The 21091-nt window shown below is 41.9% G+C and overlaps 1 protein-coding gene across 2 annotated transcripts in view; it reads left to right on the top strand.

Moving 5' to 3' along the window:
- LOC110990783 (nicastrin-like) overlaps nt 1-21091 on the top strand; it is a 93551-nt gene that overhangs the window by 45988 nt on the left and 26472 nt on the right. For both annotated transcript variants that reach the window (XM_087142531.1, XM_087142530.1), the window contains exons 8-12: nt 1804-1965; nt 9728-9946; nt 10285-10457; nt 14635-14716; nt 15804-15902. In XM_087142531.1, the coding sequence (XP_086998657.1) occupies nt 1804-1965; nt 9728-9946; nt 10285-10457; nt 14635-14716; nt 15804-15902 (735 nt within the window). The remainder of the gene's footprint in view (nt 1-1803; nt 1966-9727; nt 9947-10284; nt 10458-14634; nt 14717-15803; nt 15903-21091) is intronic.

The raw sequence follows: 21091 nt of genomic DNA on the forward strand, positions 1-21091 counted from the left end.
ACGAAGAGGAGTACTCGGCAAGTTTGTTGTCAATATCACCATTTTGTCCATGCATACTTTTTGTTCTAGTGAAAAAGTGGGAATATTATAATACTTGTTTTTGTATTTGGATGCTGAATAATATACATGGACCGGTAGGATATCTGGATTCTTACATTATGGAGCAAACTTCCGTCTTCGGATGCTCCTTACCTGCAGTTTTTCTATTTTTGCAATGCATGGAGAGTGACCTTATTCCCATGCATGTAATGATATGGCCATACTCCTCGAGCTCAAGGATACTAACGGCCACTTCGAACATAGGACAATGTAACAAGGCTCATTATTCATTTCTTAGCGAATACTGCAGCCTCGTTTTGCATGTGGGCAGGCCTTACTTTCGTCCCTTCAAGTGCAGATGTGACCGTGATGATGGATGCATTGCTATACGGATGGGGAGCCTCTCTTTCTCCACTCCGCGCCTCTGGGGTCAAGGACACTGCCTCTCGAGGCAAACATATCAACGTGTTAGAGCTGCAAGTGGTGTTCAATGCTCTTTGTCACTCCCGACAGCACTTAGTTGGTTGTTCCACTCAAGTCCAGAGCAACGCCTTAACGACAGTGGCATACATCAGTCGTCAGGTTGGCACTCACCCTCCTCAACTCCTGCGCCCTTGCTTGGCAGCTCATCATGTGGATGATCGATCAGGGGATCAGCCTTCAAGCTGTCCACATGCCGGTAGCGGAAACCAGCAATAGCACAACAACTGACCAACAGAGTGGACCTTTTTATCTGAATGTTGTCAGTCAGATTTTCACAGAGATCGAGCATCCTCAGTTCGACCTCTTTGCTCCTACCAACAATGCCCATCTTCTAACATTCCACTCCAGGTTCCCTCACCCGTGGGCGTGGGCAAAAGACACCCTACAGATTGACTGGTCTGGCCCTCTGGCATACTTCTTCCCACCACCTGCTGGTCTTGTCCAAGATAGAACGGAGCTACTGGTATGTCGGGTCCTCCTCGTCGTCCCGTTCTGGCCTCGCCAACTGTGGTTTCAAAGACTAACAAGACTCCTGGTACAACGACTGCTGGTCCTTCTGGTCAAAAGGGACTCCCTCCATCAGCCCAAGTCAGTGATCATCCACCCCTGGAGAATCTTCACTTGATGTGCTGGATGTTGTCCAATGATCTTTTAGGGCATTCGGTTCTTCTGCAGATGCTGCGTCAATTTCTGCCTGGGGTCGATGGCTGTCCACTTACAAGATTTACATCAACTGACTACATTTTACTAGAGGGTGCGAGACATGATGTTTCTCCAACCGGAACTCCTTTGAATTCCGTCGAAGACTTCTTCATGTATCTGTTCCAATTGGGCCTCCAGGTTACCACATCTGCAACTACTGGTCAGCTTTGCTGGCTGTTCACTCAGGCTTCAGCGATGGCTTGACTCTCTTCGAAAATGCTCCTATCAAATATCTCCTTCGAGGGATGTTTCGTGAGTGTCCTCATGTCAAATGCCTTGTCTTATCCTGGGACCTGGGAAGCTTTCCTCAAGTTCTTGCCAGTCGCCCCCTCCCCTTACGAACCACTAGCTGATGTGTCTGACCGGCATCTTGGCATCTACTTGGCGCTCCTCCTCATGGATGTTACATCGAGACGAGGTAGCAAGCTACATGTACATACATGTACCCTGCTGATGACAAAAAAGATGGGCTATGTACATGTAATTGGTTAGTAAGGCATTTACTACATATATGTACATGTATGTCTTCTCTTGTAATTTTCCATGATTGCTGTACATGTATGTGTGTTTCACTTTCAGATTGATTCCTTCTCCTTATTCTACAATGTTCAACCTGAGCGTGGTGCTGAACATGCAGCTAGTAGTTACATTACACTCCTGGCTGTTGCTCAGGTGCTTGGTGCACTTAATGCTACTGTCAAGCAGGAGATGACTGACATTATGTTTGTCTTCTTTCAAGGGGTAAGAAAACACCAGTAACGTTTCAATTTTGAGTAAGTACATAAAGTACATATTCATGCACATTGTACATGTATGTATGTAGCTGTGAAAATAAATGTGACTTACATGTATTTCCTTTTTAAAACCAGGGTTTGGATATTTTGTAATGATCTGGATAGTACATGTACTTGTGCATAATATCATCAATTATTACCAGTTTGAGACTAAAATGTGAATTTCTGAATAATCGTAAAAAAATCCACCCTCTGAATAGGAATTTTGAAACCAAATATCCGAAACTGGGGAAAAGAATTGACTGTCTTTTTGCAGTAAAAGAATTTCCCCAATAACCTTACATGAGGGAAGAAAACACTTTCAGCACTCAGTTACTGAACACTATCAGCACTCAGTTACTGAACACTATCAGCGCTTAGGGAGCCCGGCGGACAGACTGATGCGTGAAAGCCTTTCAAAGGCTGAGCCAAGCCTAGGCCTTGCAGAGAGCAGAAGTTCCTTTTGTGAGCCCAAATCCTCTAACAAAAGGTAGCATCACAATCATTAACGCAGGGCTTCTGACCCTCCTGGCCTCGACTCGGCTCAGCCAAGCGTAGCTCATTATTTTGGTTCTTTGTCAGGGGAGTATTGTTAAACTAAACTGGAGTCAACATATGGAATTCCTTTGAGGAGCCGACAGAATCATTCTCGGGCGTGAAGAAAGGGATGCCAATTAATAAAGCTGGGCCTTCTGGGGGCCTGACTGGACCAGTACAGTCCACTTTTCAGGGGTCGAAATTGGTGGTCCGCTGGCCCAAGGATAGACCTGTGGAAAAGTCGGCGGACCAGCTGATCTATTGCATGGGCCAGTTGTAATCTGATGTCTTTTCTGTCTTCACAAACTTCTTTCAAAAATCTTTTTTGATATTTAAAATGCTTGTTTTTATATGTCTTCCTCCTTGCATTTGCAATTTTTGAAAAAGGCGTTATTTTCACGGGTTCCGATTCATGTTTCGCTGTCGCAGTGGTGATCGTGAAAACAAGCTCAATGCACAAAAAGGTGCTCTGGTTCCCGCCGCGCCCATGCAAAGAATGTGTGATGGAAATGTAGGAACCAGATCCAGTCTGCACCAAACACGTCATGTACATGTTACTGTGCAAGTCCACTCTACATCGGCCGTACACGTCACAGATGCAACCCCAAAGGCTGCGGGTCGAAAAGATACCGATGTTGGAAGAGGTTTTCTGCAATTCACAGAACTTGGTCTCTTATTTATGTATGTATTTTCTGCGTTCATGAGTTTAATTTGAGGTTGTTCTGCTCGTGGCACAAGGTTTATCGCCCGCTGGTCCAGATGCATCACGCACGCTTACCACGCGATACACGCGGACATTGTTGGCCAGTTTTCCGTCGCGGTCGCCTGAGTAGCATGCACTGTGTGAATCGTGTGTGATTTTCTTGTGAATTGCGGAATGTAGAAATGTTTACATGGATTAAGACAGGTGTTAATAATTTTTTGAGATAATTTTGGAAGATGTCTCCCTGTTGATGCCATTCAATCAGCACACAGATTGTTCCCTAAACAAAACAAAAAAATCCGACCTAGGCCTACCGACCCTACTTTTTGAGACGCATAGCACAACTGTTTTGGGGCCTAATAAAGGCTGCCTGTATTGAAGTAGGCCTATTATAGAGTCCTATGTAAGGAAACTAGCGACATACTGGAATGGAGAATGAGACAGTTATTGAGAGTCGAAGGATTTTCTCCCTTCTAATAGATCAACATTTAATCATAACATAAACAATCTACAAATTATACGAATTATCAGCCAAGTTGTGCGGTAAACTGAACAGCAATACATTAGTCGGTAATTTTCAATCATACGCCAACGACAGACGTACTCCAAGGTCTTTAATCTTCCAATTCAACCATAATTCAGTATTCTTTAAAACAGTGGCATATTGGTAACATGAAAAAAATCAATAAGGAATTATTTCTTTCACTTGAGTACAAACTTTTGAATTTTTGAAGAATGCATCATAAATATATTGGAAGAATGCACTATGCAAGGACATATTTTTGCAATGCCAGTAACATCAAACTTTATTAAGTCACATAGACCTAAATTAGAAATCACGTAACTTCATAAAGGACCGAAATTCTTCAAAGATGTCACTGAAGTTTTTGCTCATGGACGCCTTGATTAATGGCGAACAGCCGTGCAGAACGGACGAGACTACAGCGGCAAAACAGAACGAAATCAGACCTTTGGATATCACTACACTGTCAATATGATAGAAAACTATACACTTCCTAATATGAGAAAGGTATGAACTGGAGTCACAAACAAACAAAGCCCTAACATTTGTGACAACAGAATTACAATAAACGCCTATTTATTCTCTTAGCTGTTTTCATAGCTGTTAAATTACAAGAAATAACATCAGATCAGAACCACTCATTGCAATTATGTTTGTTTGTTATTCTCATTAAATAAGGTGGTCGCAATTAACTGTCAAATTGCTTAAAATGGAATGAAATTAAACATGCTCGAATTTCAATTGTACCTCGAAGTTTTCTCGTCTCACAGCAGCGGTATTACTCCTATTAAAATTCAAACGTCAATTTAAACTTTGATCGTGGTGAACTCCTTTTGATATTAAAGTAGGGGCTGGGTCATACAATGTACCTGGAAGAGGGAAACTTATCCTGTCAAAGAATGATTTAAAGAAGTGTGGCGTTATTCTTATTTCAACTTTACCTTTCTTTTTTCCATGTAAATGATCTCTGCAGTGGCTCTCTAGGGCTGAATAACTTGGTTTTTTCCTGAAAGAAAGGCGTCCCAATTTTTCTTGTCTTTTCTCCCACGTTGTTAAACTGGGCGGGCAGAATAATTTTAATAAGAAATGGTAGCGATCTCAAAAGCTTAAAATTAAAATGAAGTTAATCTTTGGCTCGTTTGCATCTTGAGGTTTCGTGACGCTATCAGACTTATTACTGCACTTACAAAAAAAAAAAAAACAGTTCAAGCATGAGACGTAGCCGAAGTCAGGTGTAGGAAAACGGCCCTAGGCATTGCATCCACATGGCTGGTGTCGGCCTACTTTCGAATACTGTATAGTACAGCCGTAAAATTTGGCGCACTTAGACGGCTGTCCTCACTTCTGTTCACAATTGTAGAAAAATACCATGCAGTGCGCAGCACTTTGATTCAATCAATCATAATAGAAAAAAAATTCACTGTCATATAATAACGTCTTTAATGTGCATGTGAGATAAGACATTCGATCGCCATGGATGACGACGAAGCTAAACGGCATGCGCAAGTAGGCCTGTGTGTATTGGAGCCCCCATCCTTGTGAGTAGTGTTTCCAACACAAACCGTGTCATGGAGCGACATTTTTATTTCATTTTCCGTCTCTCTTTTGATTTCGACACTGACTGCATGACACGAATGATTCCTAGTCCGAGTTCACTCGCCCACTTGCGGCGCGTCTGCCCGCCGTGCCCCCGTGCGAAATGGTCGCTGAAAAGCATGATGTCATGAAGGAATACATATTGCGATTGGACAGCTGTGTCCTGCAAAAATACGTCATGAAACCACACAGTCTCATTGGTTGGCGGGTACGCGTTTTTGCAACAATATGCATAATTCAGTATGGGTGACTAGTTGGGCTCTTGAGATGCAAGTAGTAAAGAGAACTTGTGTGAGCGTATTTTTGTCGGAACTGGGAAGCGAAATTTTGTTCGGGCTTTTGTGAAATCAATGTAAGAATTCGTTGATTTTTGAATCATGCCTTACGTTTGTGATGACAGGAAACTGGCAAACGATGTCTGTATACTGTTTTGTAAGCGAGTGTGATCGATGCATCGGGCGATAAGCCTCCTGCTGTGGATGGAAATTTTGTGGAAACACGCTCGTTTCGAGTACAAGCAGTACAACCTCAAACCCATCAACACAGAAAACACAAACATTAGACATGAGATCAATTTTTGTGAATGAACCTGCTGAAAAATTTGTGACGGCAGTGTTTTTTCGACTTCCACCTATAGAGCTAAGAGCTGACGTACGACCCTTTCTGGCAGGAACGGTACATTGACTGGTTTCCGCATTTCCATCATGCCTTCTATGGCAACGGTTTGGCCGTACGGGAACCAGTGAGGTGTACTGCGCACATATTTTCACCACCGCGATTCGCAAACGCTCGTTATGAATAGATCCTCAACAATGATTTTTCAGGCAACGGAGTCACGAAAACCTTTTGTTGAAACAGGAAGTTCGTGGTAGCGATTTGGCTGTAACAGATTTTATTCCCCACAGATATGTGCTCATTTTCGCTGGAACCACAGATTTGTTGCCGATTTCGTAATAAGAGTGGCCTGATACATTTATTTCGTCTAGGGGCCAAGACTTCTACAAAAAAGAAAAACATCCAAAGGGCACAACAATACCGAAATTGTTATTTGTTTTGTTTGGAGTTTGTTCTTGTTGTTTTGTTGTTCTGTTGCTTTGAGTGTCAGAGGAAAAATTGAAATTGGTTTTTAATAATTTTTACGAAGATAGTAATACCACAAACATGCACCTCGCTGGAGAGCCAATTTGATATAAAAGTTATACTTGATAAAAACATGACAAAAATAATCTTCCCCGAACCACGCAAATTGCTGAATTAGACTCGAAACAGAAAGAATAACAACACTCAACAATAATTGAGCGGCGCCGCCGTCCAGAAGCCCGGCCTTTTTGCCTTGTGGAAACCAGCTTGCCCAGCCAAAACCAACCCTATAATCCCCATATGTCAATAACGAAAATCAAAGAGGCCCGACAAGGTTGCTCGGGCTTCTTTTGTTATGCGGGAATGCACTCAGCTGGGAAGAACACAAAAGAGGGCTGATCGTCCAGTCAAGTCTGAGCTGGGGAAGAGAGCGTTATTGAGGTCTATTCATAGGAGCTCAGTCTATTGTTATCAGCTGGGGATTATGAAGGTCCATTGGCCTAGGCTTGGCTGAAGCTTGGCTCAGCCTTTGAAAGGCTTTCACGCATCAGTCTATCCGCCGGGCTCCCTTAGTTACTGAACACTATCAGTGCTCAGTTACTGAACACTATCAGCGCTTAGTTACTGAACACTATCAGCGCTTAGTTACTGAACACTATCAGCGCTTAGTTACTGAACACTATCAGCGCTTAGTTACTGAACACTATCAGCGCTTAGTTACTGAACACTATCAGCGCTTAGTTACTGAACACTATCAGCGCTTAGTTACTGAACATTATCAGCGCTTAGTTACTGAACACTATCAGCGCTTAGTTACTGAACACTATCAGTGCTCAGTTACTGAACACTATCAGCGCTTAGTTACTGAACACTATCAGTGCTCAGTTACTGTAAAAGGTACATGTAATTGTGCATCAGCTCATGCAGGGGTTTGTAAGTTTGTCAATGTTCTTTAATCTCTTACCAGCATTGGTTGTACATGTAACTGCAGTAGATGGTCTATGTAGTACATGTAGGTGTGTGGCCAACAAAGAATCATAAACAGGTCCTTGATCAAGACTACATTTACATGAATAGTACCAACAAGACCAAAATAGCCTGATCTTGAGTGTGCGTAATGTGCATATTGGCATCACAGACACATATCCTGATGATTGTAGGTGTGAATTTTACCAGTAATAGACCAAAGTTTGCTTTGTTGTCCCCACACTTTTAGTAGCAGTGTGTACAAATGGCGTCTTGTTTCACACTTTTTATTGGTCCCCTTTAAACTACATGTATTTCTTGGTAAAGATCCATTTTGTAACGGCTGGATTCCCTGGCCGTACCTACGTGTATGTTCAAGGGGTCTAGTCTAAAACCAGTTGGGGTCTCAGCATTTGCCTAAACTCAAGTTCTTCCTTGGTCCAGACATCATTCAAAGCGACCTAAAGGCTATTAAAGGGAGCAGATCCATTTTAGTGGAGTTACACATGTATACCACCGATTATTAAAGATGACTGTGATGCTTTCTGCCAATTAGACAATACACAACAACAAGGACACCTGAGAATTTGATTGTATTTAACCTCGAGCATGTGATTTATTTTGACATGCAACGAGTAATTAATTGATTAAATGATTAAGGGCAAATAAATGCATTGTGTAAATCTTTATTTACAGCCTGTATTACTTTGAGTGGTCTTGAAGAAAGGCTATTAGCACAGCTAATATTGCACTGTGTTACGCCAATCAGCAACGCACTGACTATGGTCGCCTCGTGCAACTCCTTATGCAATGCACAAACCAATGTGACATCACATGAATGCTATCAGCAATGTTGCCAAACATGAGATCACTTACATGTACCAACACTGGACACAAGTCACACTTCACAGCTTAATGCTACACAGCCTAACCAACATTGTATTGAACAGCCCAGTGTCACTGTAGTGATACGGCCCACATGTACAAAGTACCAGTGAACAATTGTAGACCATACAATGTTTGTTCTGCTATACAAAGACAGTCCACCCTCACCTAACATATAGCAACATACATGTACAATATGCCCTATAATATATACGCCACAGCGAGAGTACCCATAATCTCTTTCTTTACCATGTTTACTGCGTCGCTGACACTTGCAAAAGCATATATACTGTATGCTCAGTGCTTGTCCAAGAGCTTGCGAGTAAGTTTGTGAAGCACTGGGCATACAGTGTTTATCAGTGTACGTTGTGTAAGGGCAAAAACCTGTTATATAAAGTAACATCTCCCAACGCAAAAATACATCTTAAAAATTGTTCGCGGTACCCGCTGCTTCACCTGACTCAGACTAGCCAGCCGACCTCGGCAAGCTCTGTGGCTGAGTGGTTAAGACGTCTGCATTAGTAAATAGGGGGTCCTGGGTTCGAGTCCCAACCGAGTAAGCTTGTAAATATTACGCAAGCTCTCGGACAAGCACTGAGCATACTGTTGATCAATATATACGTTATATACATGTACATGTACATCACAGGACATGTACACACTCCCTAAGTAATGCTGTCCTCATTATGCACAAAGTAACTTAAGAAAGTTCATACACTAGTATACATGTATGTGCCCATTTTCATGTACATGGCCATGTGTAAGCACACGTTGCCTGCTGCTCCTCCCTAATGTTGACTATGGCTTTTGAATAAGCTACATGTATGAATTTGAAACCGCTGGTGACATGTACATATACATGTAGCTGTCATACAGTCAAGTCATCTGTATTAACAGTAGTACAGTTTGGCTTCAGAGAGTACCAAGAATTTGTACAAAATGGAATCAAATACCTGGTGCAGCTTGTTTGTTTAGCAAATTAGAAATACTCGTACTCGGAGATACAAGTAGCCGTACTCGTAATGTATGTACAAATACTTGTACTTAAAAGCCAGTACTTATACTTGGCTGGCAAAGGACTTGGACTTCCAGGTACTCAGAAATTTAAGTACTCAGCAGTACTCTGTACTCAAAAAAGTACACTGTTATATTCCCACATATTGTAACAGTGTTGAACTCGAGTACTTGTTTCCGAGTAGCCATATAGTTTTGTTTGTAGCTTACAAGTATGGGAGGGGCTTCACATCAGTGCTTTGTTCATGTTTTTTGAAACAGTGATTGGTTTTGCTGTCTTTTATACATACGTGTACATGTATGTAGAATTACAGCTCAAAGTACATGTACACTGTACATGTACATTCTCCAATGTTAAGAAATAAAAATGTAGATAATTTTTTTATTAATTTTTAATAGTGATGTTGCTCTGAATTTTGTTCATAGGAGAGCTATGACTACATTGGATCATCTCGGATGGTGTATGATATGCGGAATGGTAGTTTCCCTTACACTCCTGATGCATCCAAGACTCAGCCTGCTTTTGTCAAATTAGAGGACATTGGGTATTTCCTAGAATTAAAACAGCTTGCATTGGTAAAGAATGGCACTGTGTATGCACACATTGATCCCATTACCTACGAAGATTCATCAACAAAAATTCAGGTATGTACATTATAACATACAAATTGGAGATTTCCATGGGCCTTTTGAGGGTCTGAACTTTTTGTAAAATGTATGTAAGAACCATGTATGATACTGCATGTCACGAGGGAGCTTGCTTGTTAGTTTACTCTTGCAAGTGACTAATTTCGCCCTTATTTTGACGTACATGTGCATACACAGTGAGCTGTTGCTGTCCACACGGAACAGTGTATTCTACAATGTACAATACATGTGATGTATTTGTCTGCCATTGATGGATTACTAAGATCTGTCTTATTTGATGACTGCAATTTATGTATGTGTGTTTGTTCTTGGATCAACATTACATGAACGTGTAGGTTGATCATTTGCTAGAAAGCTTACAGGACTCCTCATCTGGGACTAACATTACCATCAAGAAACCAAGCAACCTTCAGCCTGTGCCCCCGGCATCATTCCAGCAGTTCCTACGCAGTGGAGTCAAGGTGCCGGGTATTGTTTTGGCAGATCATGAGAAGCAATATCGCAACAAGTGAGTTCCATTTTTCCTCATTAAGAGTTTGGAAGAATTAATTCAAACAGTCACCAGTACTTTTATTGTTTGAATTAGTCTTTGCCGTAATTTAGAAACTACAGGTGCAGTAACAGCAAACATACAGTACAGGTCAGAATTTTTTTGCCGACACGCTAACATGATCAGTGAACCTGACACACTGTTCAGTGCATGCTTTGCGGTCTTACCGTGCATTGCTGGTCCAAAGCACGATAAGCCTGACCCCGGACTTCATTATCTTGGCAGGACTAGTGACCGCAGACTGCAAAGGTGACCGATAACTTGTAGTGAACCACTGCACACGCAGAGCTGTCGCTCCAGCTTCGTGTATGCGTGTACGTTATGTGCATGTACATTGTACAATGTATGGCAGTGCACTGAATAAGTTAAATTACTTGCATGAGCGTGTAGTGCCTGGCTGGCAAGATGACTGTCTTGAAGTATCGAAATATGTATCACTATCACAACTGTTTTCTTTTTCTTTTGGATCGGGAAAGTTGTTCTTCAGTCAGATTACATCTGGAAAATGTCAAATTTCAATGATTAACTGGCCAGTATAATCCACCGTATGTGTTTAGCTAGTACCTCAATATTTTTTTTTCAAATGTAAGCTTTGAATTGTAAACTCACGGGATCGACTGGAGTGAGGACGACAACGCTTTTCTTGCTGGTTCTAATGCTAGATCGGTTTAAAGCAATTACCGATTTGGCGAGAACTTTTTTCACAAATAAACAGTAACCACAAAAGAAATCCATTCCTCAGCCAGAACTATTACAACAAGCTGATTTTACAATGAAGTATGTTTTATATTATGGAAATTTAGTTCATGTATCAGAATTCCGGTCAATTCAAAAAAACACCCTCTGAACTTGCGTAAATTTTAACTTGACTTTTTCATTTACTGCCACATGTGCCGCGACCATGCCGCGACCATGCAGCAACCAATCAATCATGAAACTTTGTGTACAGCCACCCCAGCGCTTTCATCCCAATTATCAATCATAAATCGAAACAAGTGTATTGCATATTGATTTCAATACAGTGCCAGCAAATGCAAAGCCACAGCCCTTACACGTCACACTTCATGTGTATTTATGAAGTTCACATGGGCACTACTTTGTCTGTCGTGTGCAGCAGGTGATGAACGTCGCTAGCGTTAGTGCAGACCCGACTCCTTTCATTTCGGTACGATCTTTGCTATTCAGTTTGGTCCTAATATTGTCACAAACAGAGTGATTTTTTAAGGTAGGTTTTCCAGCTCAAAGGTCTAAAACTGATGGGAAAAATCCCCACCTCACAGCGAGTTTATATTCTTGTGATTTTGAGCACACTGAGCTCGAGTGTGTATGCTAGGATTGCTGCCGCGGGGACGTCTTGACTAAAATTTGGCTAGCGGACCAGCCAGTGGTCAGTTTGGAACTTAACATGTCTTCCAAAGGAGTACTGATGGAATCTGTTGAGTAAGAACATGACTGCTAGTGCCTCTTTCTCCATCTTAGCATATTATTGCTCTATTTTGGTCAAGGCTTTGCTAGCATATGGCATTGGGTAACCTTCCTGAAGTAGTGCGGTGTGAAGGCCTAACTTGCTGGCATCACATTCTATAGTCAGCCTTTACTGGATTTCATAATGAAAGAATTGGAGCCTTTGTCAGCATCTGTTTGATTTCGCGCATTGCTTTCTGTTGTTCATCTTCCCACTGCCAGGGTTCTCCCTTGCGTGTAGGTCTTTGGAGTGGTTTAAGATCTCAGACAATTGTGGTAGGAATCTTGCCAAGTACATGTACTTAACACTTCCCCGCAGTCTCTGTACTTCTGTGGCATGAGTTGGATTTGGGAAATTTGTTATGGCTTGTATCTTTTTGGAGCTTGCTTTAGACCTTGTTCTGTGACATGTCTAAGGAATGCCACACCTGTCTCAAACACCGACTTTCATCTGTTGAGACTGATGCCCATCTCTTTACATCTCTAAACCACTTGCTGCCGGGGGACCCGTTTTCGAGCACATAGGCTTTAAACACAAAGCCAGGGAGCCCAAAACCGGGACAAAAGTGCTGGGTCTTGTAACAAAAGACCATGCTCGGCACAAAAGACTGAGCTGCTGGGGATTACCAACATTTTTTTAGTTGTCAATATCGGAGGAAATCCATCTATTTGTGGCATTCAGCGCAAGCAGATTACCACCGGGGACAAAAGCTCTCCAGCAATGAGCGATACAATACCGCTGCACGCTAATCTGGCCCGTATTGAAAAGACGCCAGCAGTGCACTTGCTGGTTTCGGGAATAGAAGAATCGTACATAATACCGCACAATCTGGGCTCTTTTTACAAGGCTGCAGTCCTGGTTTGAATACTCGGGCGTCAGTAGATTTTGTCCGTCAGACTAGAGTGAGCACCAGACAGTCATTCGTGTGGGTGTAAACGTCCATTAAATGAAATAATGAATTTTTGAAAAATTTTGGAAACTGACAATCTTGAAAATCATCCATACATGTATGTGTGCACTGCATTTTTCAAAGCACCTGGCAGCAAGTGGTTAAGGAGGGCTTTTAACCTTTGTTTGTGATTCTTTTTGGCTTTCTGCTTGGAGTCACCAACCCCAAAGACAGTGATATCGTTGTCTACATGTACACTCTACGCCTTCAAGGTCGACCAAGGCTTGTTGTAGCCTCTTTGGAAAAATTTCTGAGCTTTCTTTCAGCCAAAAGGGAGTCACTTTCACCTGAACTGCCCAAAAGGTGTGTTCACAGTTAAAGCTGCTTTCTTCATCCAATTCGCAGTGTGGATACACTGTAGTCAATAACGGGAGGTTTAAAATTGCCCCCCGTTATTGACTTTCAAACTAAAAAAAATTTGTCCAGACAAAAATATGCTGTATTGGAAACCCCACACAATCGACCATCATTAGTGCGAATCTCCTGGAACTTGCCAAAATATTGTAAAACTGTACATGCACATTTATGTAGGATATTACAGTTTATCACTGCACTAATGATTATTGCGTATTGGGAAAAAACATGTATGTGATTAAATTGCTTGTTTGGTTTGAAACAACTTTTAATCAGTAATTGAAATATTTGCAATACCCAAGCAAGGTGATTACATCATCAAGATCAAAGGTCTGCATTGCACAGTAACTGCATCAAGTGCTATATGGTAGCTTTCCACCATGGTAATACCTGCACAAATCCTCCAAATGTTTCAAAGCTGTTTTGTTTTTGCCCTGTTTTAAAATGACGTGTGTGATGTTTCATCAGCAAAGTAATTTACCATTGCTGAGCAAAGGTAAATACAAATATTTGATAGAAGAAAATAGTCAACTGAGAGCACTCATTTATTGCAAATGGCTGATCCAGCACTGTGTGTGATCCATCACTGGGAAATTTGTGGTGACCCAGGCCAACATAATGTAACATCTTTCCAGTGTATAAAATGGAAAGCATGTCTTCCAATATCAGAAAAGCTGGGTGCCCAAACTGTACTTAATATTTCAGAAATAGGCCCAATTTATTTTCTTTATAACTGAAATTTGTCTGATGGTATCCAGGGAAAGGCACTATTTTCTGTTTGCCCTTCACCAACATTTGAATATCTACCAGTATAAACACTCAACATGTATTTGCTGTAGTGTTTTCTGAGGGCTTGCAAACAATTCACAAACTTGCATGTATTAATGCAGACGTCTTTACCACTTTAATAACCACCTTTACAACAATATTGCTTGTTTCGGCTGGCGGGTTTGAGTCAGATAAGCCATGCCAGCATTTATAAGATGTAATAAAAAATTGTGTTTTATGAAAAAGGCCCTATTTATCACCTAATATCTAATGCAGGATGAATTGAATACTGCTTTGTACTTTGTTCCAAGGCAGGGATACATAGATTTGAGGCTCTGTGTAATGGCACGGAGGGTTGAAAGCCTACTGAGACAAACAGTGGGGCAAGTTACCAAATTTTGTATAAATACTGAGTGAAATGCATACAATTTGTTATGTGTTAGGTGAAAAAAGTATAAATTTGTGACACTCAATATCCAGTAAGGTGAGAATACTTTTGATACAGGTTAACATTGTGCATGCATAGATATTTACAGCACAGATGTACTGTACATGTACCATAACTATATCCCTGTGTTTTACTTTGATATTATACACAGATACTACAACAGTAGGTTTGATTCTCCTGAGTTGATCAAGATTGACAAGGATGATATTTCCGGTGTGTCGCTAGCAGCAGTGGTAAGACAAGGTGTATTCTGAAAATACAGTAAACTCTGGCTAAGTCGGCACTCTCAGGACTCAAGAAATTATGACAACTTACACGAATGCCGACATTGGCACAAGTCATCATTTTGCTGACTTACACGTACACTTGTTTTGCCTATGTACATTATGATTGCACTGATTCAATGGCTTCGATTTATCCTGGTTTATTTCCACCTCCATGGTCAATCCAGGCAAATTCGTTCTCGATTATTATCCTTACGGGCTGCAAATTCGACAATTGATCACATGCCTGTAAGGATGAAGAAGAGATGGCAAGTGACTTGCATGTCACATCACGACTTGACAGTGCAGTACATACATGTACTTGATACAGTTACGGTACAGAAAAAAACATACTCTCATATCTGCATATGCATTGGTTAAGTTTGTTCAATAAGGCGACCCCCAAAATGGACAGAGAGCATGCATGTAGCCCTAGAGGGGTTACTGGTATTGATGTACTCATGCTGGCCGATTATGAACCACTGCCTGTGCTGCTAATAAACAGACATCAGTCAAGCAGTGTGGAACTTGACACTTCTCGGCAACCGCAGCAAAGGAAACTGATACTGAAGCACGGTTTGTTTTAATGCCAACTTACACAAAGGAATTTTGGTGGTTTTGTGGAAAAGGGACTGAGAAAAGCATGCCGACTTATACAAAATGACGACTTATAAATGCCATTTTAATGGAAATGCATTACAGACGATAGGGACTTTTTCAAAAGGCCGACTTAGATGTTATGACGAGTTACGTGATGCCCACATAGTCAAAGTTTGCTGTACGTAATATACTGTAGTACGTTAAGAGGCCTTTATTTTGAACACACACAGTACGGTACATGTAAATGTACCTCATTATGAATTCAACTCTATGGTATGAAATGATGGTGTGTTACAATATTTCTGTGCCAGGGCCAAACATCTAAATTCATGCTGTTCTGTGAAACCATCACCAAGAGGATGTTTTGTTTTCCTTGTCACAACACTGACATGTGACCCAACTGGTTCTGTACATGAAAGATTATACTCACACATTTTTGTTTCTGTTTTAATCAAAGGAGTTGTCTAAAATAGCAACAACTGTTGCAAGGGCTCTGTACAGGTTAGCCAGACCTAACGAAACAGATGCTGAGTCCATCAGTGTCAACGCATCAATAGTAAGTGAGCGTTTTGCATGAATGTGGCTGCATATTATGTTGAATAAACAGTGTGGGTAGTTACATTAATTAATTTGTTTTCTTTTCCTGAAATTTTTGTTGTTGAAATTGTAAATGGAGTGGGATGCCAGTAATCTTTTGACCCTATTGAGGGGACGTTTTCTTTGTTAGAAAATTTAGGATTGAACTTGTGCGAACAAAACTTGTTCAGATTTGATTGAATAGCTTATTTGTCCTGGTATGACACAAAAAAATAAAGGAAACATTGATTTTTTAAATTTTTCTTTTAGCGTGTGTCATATTTTTACGCTGTATCGAGTCTGCCCCTCATCCAAAATGCGATTGTCTTAAAGTTTTTAACCAAATTTACTTTACCGTCTAGACTTCTCACAGTCACTAACAGCGTGAACGTTGGCACCAGTTTTTAAATCTTAACCAATTTTACATAAGATTATGTGGAGCATAGGCCATGGTAGACCTGTAAACAGGACCCAACGAATACTCCTCCATTGTTTACTGGGCCTTGTCCCGATTCATAGGGAAAAAGTTATCCGGGACATCTGGGGCCATAACTAAACATCCGCTTGATTTTATGAGCTGAAATTGCACCGGTATGTTCACTACTTACAGTGTAAACCATCCACTAGGTTGTTAATTGTAGAAAACTTGCCTTTTCCTCATTTGAGAGAAAAATTTTGCCTTTTTTTGCCGTTTTCCCATCCCGGACGAAGTTTGCCCCCACTTGCACAAAAGCGACGGCTGTTTCGTCACTTTCATGTCACGTTACAGAAAGCGAGCCACGCTACCAATTATTTGCTGCAAACAGTGTGTGACTGGACAGGGAAACAGCCAAAGGCGTTGCGTATTAGCTGCGACACAAAACAGCCGTAATTTTCTGAGAGTTCTTGTTCTGTTTTGCTGCTGTAGTCTTGTCCGTTCTGCACGGCTGTTGGCCATTAATCAAGGCGTCCATGAGCAAAAACTTCAGTGACATCTTTGAAGAATTTCGGTCTCGATATTACCGGTATTGAAAAAATATGACCTTGCATAATGCATTCTTGTAATATATTTATGATGCATTCTTCCAAAATTCAAAAGTTTGTACTCAAGTGATAGAAATAATTCCTTATTGATTTTTCTCATGTTTCCAATATGCCAATGTTATAAAGAATACTGAATTATGGTTGAATTTAAAGATTAAAGACCTTGGAATACGTTTGTCATTGGCGTATGATTGAAAATTACCGACTAATGTATTGCTGTTCAGTTTACCGCACAACTTGGCTGATTATTCGTGTAATTTGTTGATTGTTTATATTATGATTAAAATGTTGATCTATTAGAAGGCAGAGAATTCTTCGACTCTCAAAAACTGTCTCGCTCTCCATTCCAGTATGTCGCTAGTTTCCTTTATATATAGGACTCTATAATACGCCTACTCCAACACAGGCAGTCTTTATTACGCCCCAACACAATTGTGCTATACGTCTCAAAAGTAGGGTCGGTAGGCCTAGGTCGGATTTTCTTTTTTTTTTTTTGCTTTTTGTTTTGGGGACAATCTGTGTGCTGATTGAATGGCATCAACGGGAAACATGTTCCAAAATTATCTCAAAAAGTGAAACACCTGTCTTAAGCTATGTAAACATTTCTACATTCGGCAATTCACAAAAAATTATACAGGATTCACACAGTGCTACTCAGGTGACCGCAACGGAAAACTGGCCAACAATGTCTGTGTGTATGGCGTGGTAAGCGTGCGTGATGCATCTGGACCAGCGGGCGATAAACCTTGTGCCATGAGCAGAACAACCTCAAATTAAACTCATTAATGCAGAAAATACATACATAAATAAGAGACCAAGTTCTGTGAACTGCAGGAAACCTCTTCCAACATCAGTGTCTTTTCGACCCGCAGCCTTTAGGGTTGCAGTACAGTACATGTACCTGACGTGTTTGGTGCAGACTGGTTCTGGTTCCTACATTTCCATTACACATTTTTTTGCATGGGCGCGGCGGGAACCAGAGCACCTTTTTTGTGCATGGAGCTTGTTTTCCCCATTGCAACAGCAAAACTTGAATTGGAACTCGGGAAAATAACGCCTTTTTTCAAAAATGGAAAATGCAAGAAGGAAGACATATAAAAACAAGCATTTTAATGTGAAAAAAGATTATTGAAAGATGTTAGTGAAGACAGAAACGACGTCAGATTTCATCTGGCCCATACCATAGATCAGCTGGTCGGACGACTTTTCTACAGGTCTATTCTCGGGCCAGCGGACCACCAATTTCGACCCCTGAGAAGTGTACTGCACTGGTCTGGTCAGGCCCCCAGAGGGCCCAACTTTATTGATTGGCATTCCTTTCTTCACGTCCGAGAATGATTCTGTGGGCTCCTCAAAGGAAATCCATATGTTGACTCCAGTTAGTTCACAATACTCCCCTGACAAAGAACCAAGATAATGAGCTACGCTTGGCTGAGCCGAGGTGAGGCCAGGAGGGTCTGAAGCTCAGCATTAATGATTGCCATGCTACCTTTTGTTAGAGGATTTGGACACACAGCAGGAACTTCTGCTCTCAGCCTTTGAAAGGCTTTCACGCATCAGTCTGTCCACCGGGCTCCCTTAGATCGACAGGTACTCGTGCAGATCTGAACGAGATCCGTAGGTGCTGAAGCCTGGGTGTAATCTTGACAGGCTCTTGTACAGGGTACAATTACTTAACCATATAAAGGAGTCTCTGCAATGTACAAGCCAGGCGTAATTCGTACGGAGTGGGCAAACGGCAAAAAGGGCAACATTTTTTCCCCAATTGAGGAAAGGCGAGTTTTCTACAATTAGCAACCTAGTGGATTTTTTACAGTGGTGCAATTTCAACTCAAAAAATTACGCCGATGTTTAGTTATGCCCCTGGATGTCCCGATGTTTTCGAAAGAAATCCCTATTAATCGGGACACGGCCCAGGACACAACAGAGACACAACAGAGGAGTGTTTGTCGGGCCCTGTTTACGGGTCTAAAGCCATGGTAGTGTTACCGTAAGGATACCGTACTGTTGGTACCAGTACCTGTGAGTTGCAGGTACCCCTGACTGGTTTCCTTATTATAAAACTAAAGGTCATTTAAGGGTTATGTTGGAGGTGTTAGGTCATGAGAACTGGTACATGTACGTGTATAAGTTTGGACTGAGTGAGGACATAAGTGGACATTTTTTATTTGGTTGGATAGAAAGAAGGAAGGTGGAAGAGCCATTGCTAAAGACCGCTTGCGTTTTTGCCATGCATCTGGCTGAGAATTTTGACAGCATATTGAGGGGATGGATATAGATTCTGGGCATATATATAATGCCGTCTGGTCATGTTGAATTCAGTATTTACATGTAAGTATATCTTGTTAAGTGAATGACCATATTAGTTATCACCCCAGTGCCTTTGACATCATGGTATACATGGCACAGATGCACTACATTATTCTGTGTTCAATGAGTGCCAGTGTGATAAATGAGTTTATTTTCAAGCAAACTTCGAATTTACAGTAAGTGTTGCATTTGTGCATTTTGCTCTTTATGTAAAACTCGGTTAGTGTGAGTTAGCACAGTGCATTATCAGGGGTTTGACATGGACTGTGCAACAAAGTTGTAGTGGATCGACCAAAGGAGCTGCATAGACTCTTGGTCTCATGCTGGGAAGAGATGGCTGTCCCGAAATCCTGGAGGGACACGAACATCGTGTACATGTACAAGTGCAAAGGTAATAAGACAGTCTGCGGACACAGCCGTGGGATTTCCCTTCTTTCAACTGCTGGCAAGGTTCTGGCCCGAGTGATGCTTGACTGGCTCTTGACCACTGTGGCTGATAGGATCCTTCCCAAAACTCAGTGTGGCTTCCGGCTTTGCTCGACCAACGACACGATCTTCGTGATGCGTCAACTCCAGGAGAAGAGCTGGGAACAGCGCCGCGACCTGTATGCAGCTCTCATCGACTTGACAAAGGCCTTTGATGTGATAAATCGCAATCTCCTGTGGGAAGTCATGCTTAAAATCGACTGTCCTCGATGTTTTGTAGCTGTGCTTCACGCATTCCATGATGGTATGTCTACTAATGTCCGTCATATTGGAGAGCTGTCAGAATCTTTCCCAGTCACTGTGGGAGTCAAACAAGCTGTGTCCTGGCCCCTGTGCTATTCAATTTCTACCTCTTCCCGGCCTTTATCATGCGCCTGGTCTACAGCCAAGTTGCTGGCACAACTAACATAGGTGTACCAATAAATTACAATTTAGACGGCAGCCTGTTTATCTTCGGTGTCTACGGGCTCGCACACACACAAAGCAAACCTGTGTACCGGTACTCGATCTTCAGTACGCCGATGATGCTGTGCTAGTGAGCCACTCCTCTGCAAGCCCCCAGCATACACTGGATGTGCTTTCGTCAGTATACTCCCGAGCTGGTCTTGTCATCAATACTAACAAGACTGAGGTGCTCCAGCAACTCGTGAACAGTGACAGCGAGCAAGCAGTGCTGCATATATAAGTTAATAGCAGAACCTGAAAAATTCTAACTCCTTCACCTACCTTGGCTCAGAGCTCTCTAACAGGCTTGATGCTACCGTCAAGATCAACCGCAGGATTGGTAGAGCTGCAATGCGTTTGGCTGCCTGTCTGCCCGTGTCTTCTTTAGCCATGACCTTGCACTACACACCATGATAGCTGTTTTCAACGCTGTGTGTGTCCTTCTATGTGGCTGCAAATCTTGGACCCCATATCGCTTCCAGCTCCATGACCTCGAGAAATATTAGAACAGCTGTCTACGGAGAATCCTGGGAGTGAAGTTGTGGTAGCGCATCTCTAATACAGTAGTACGCTCCCGTCTTTATGTGCAGCCATTGGAATCTATAATATTGCACCGCCAGCTTCGCTGGGTTTGCCACACAATTCGCATGAGCCCGGCTAGACTACCACGTCAAGTCCTCTATGGTGAGCTCTCCAATGGTCAATGCTCGGTCGGTGGCCAACAAAAGTGCTACAAAGATCATACAAAAGCCACCTTGAAGTGGTGTGGAATCCCACCTGAGACTCTAGAGGCTACCACTATGGATAGGACCTCAGTTCTGGTCCCTGTGTCGACAGGGGTCAACAGATATTTATAGAGAAGTATGAAGCAGCAGCCAGTGCCAAACGTGCTCGGCGTCGTGCTGT

The sequence above is a fragment of the Acanthaster planci genome, linkage group LG10 (genome assembly GCF_054643075.1).
Source record: "Acanthaster planci isolate LZ-2023a linkage group LG10, COTS_SCS, whole genome shotgun sequence".
In the NCBI taxonomy this organism is placed as follows: domain Eukaryota; kingdom Metazoa; phylum Echinodermata; class Asteroidea; order Valvatida; family Acanthasteridae; genus Acanthaster; species Acanthaster planci.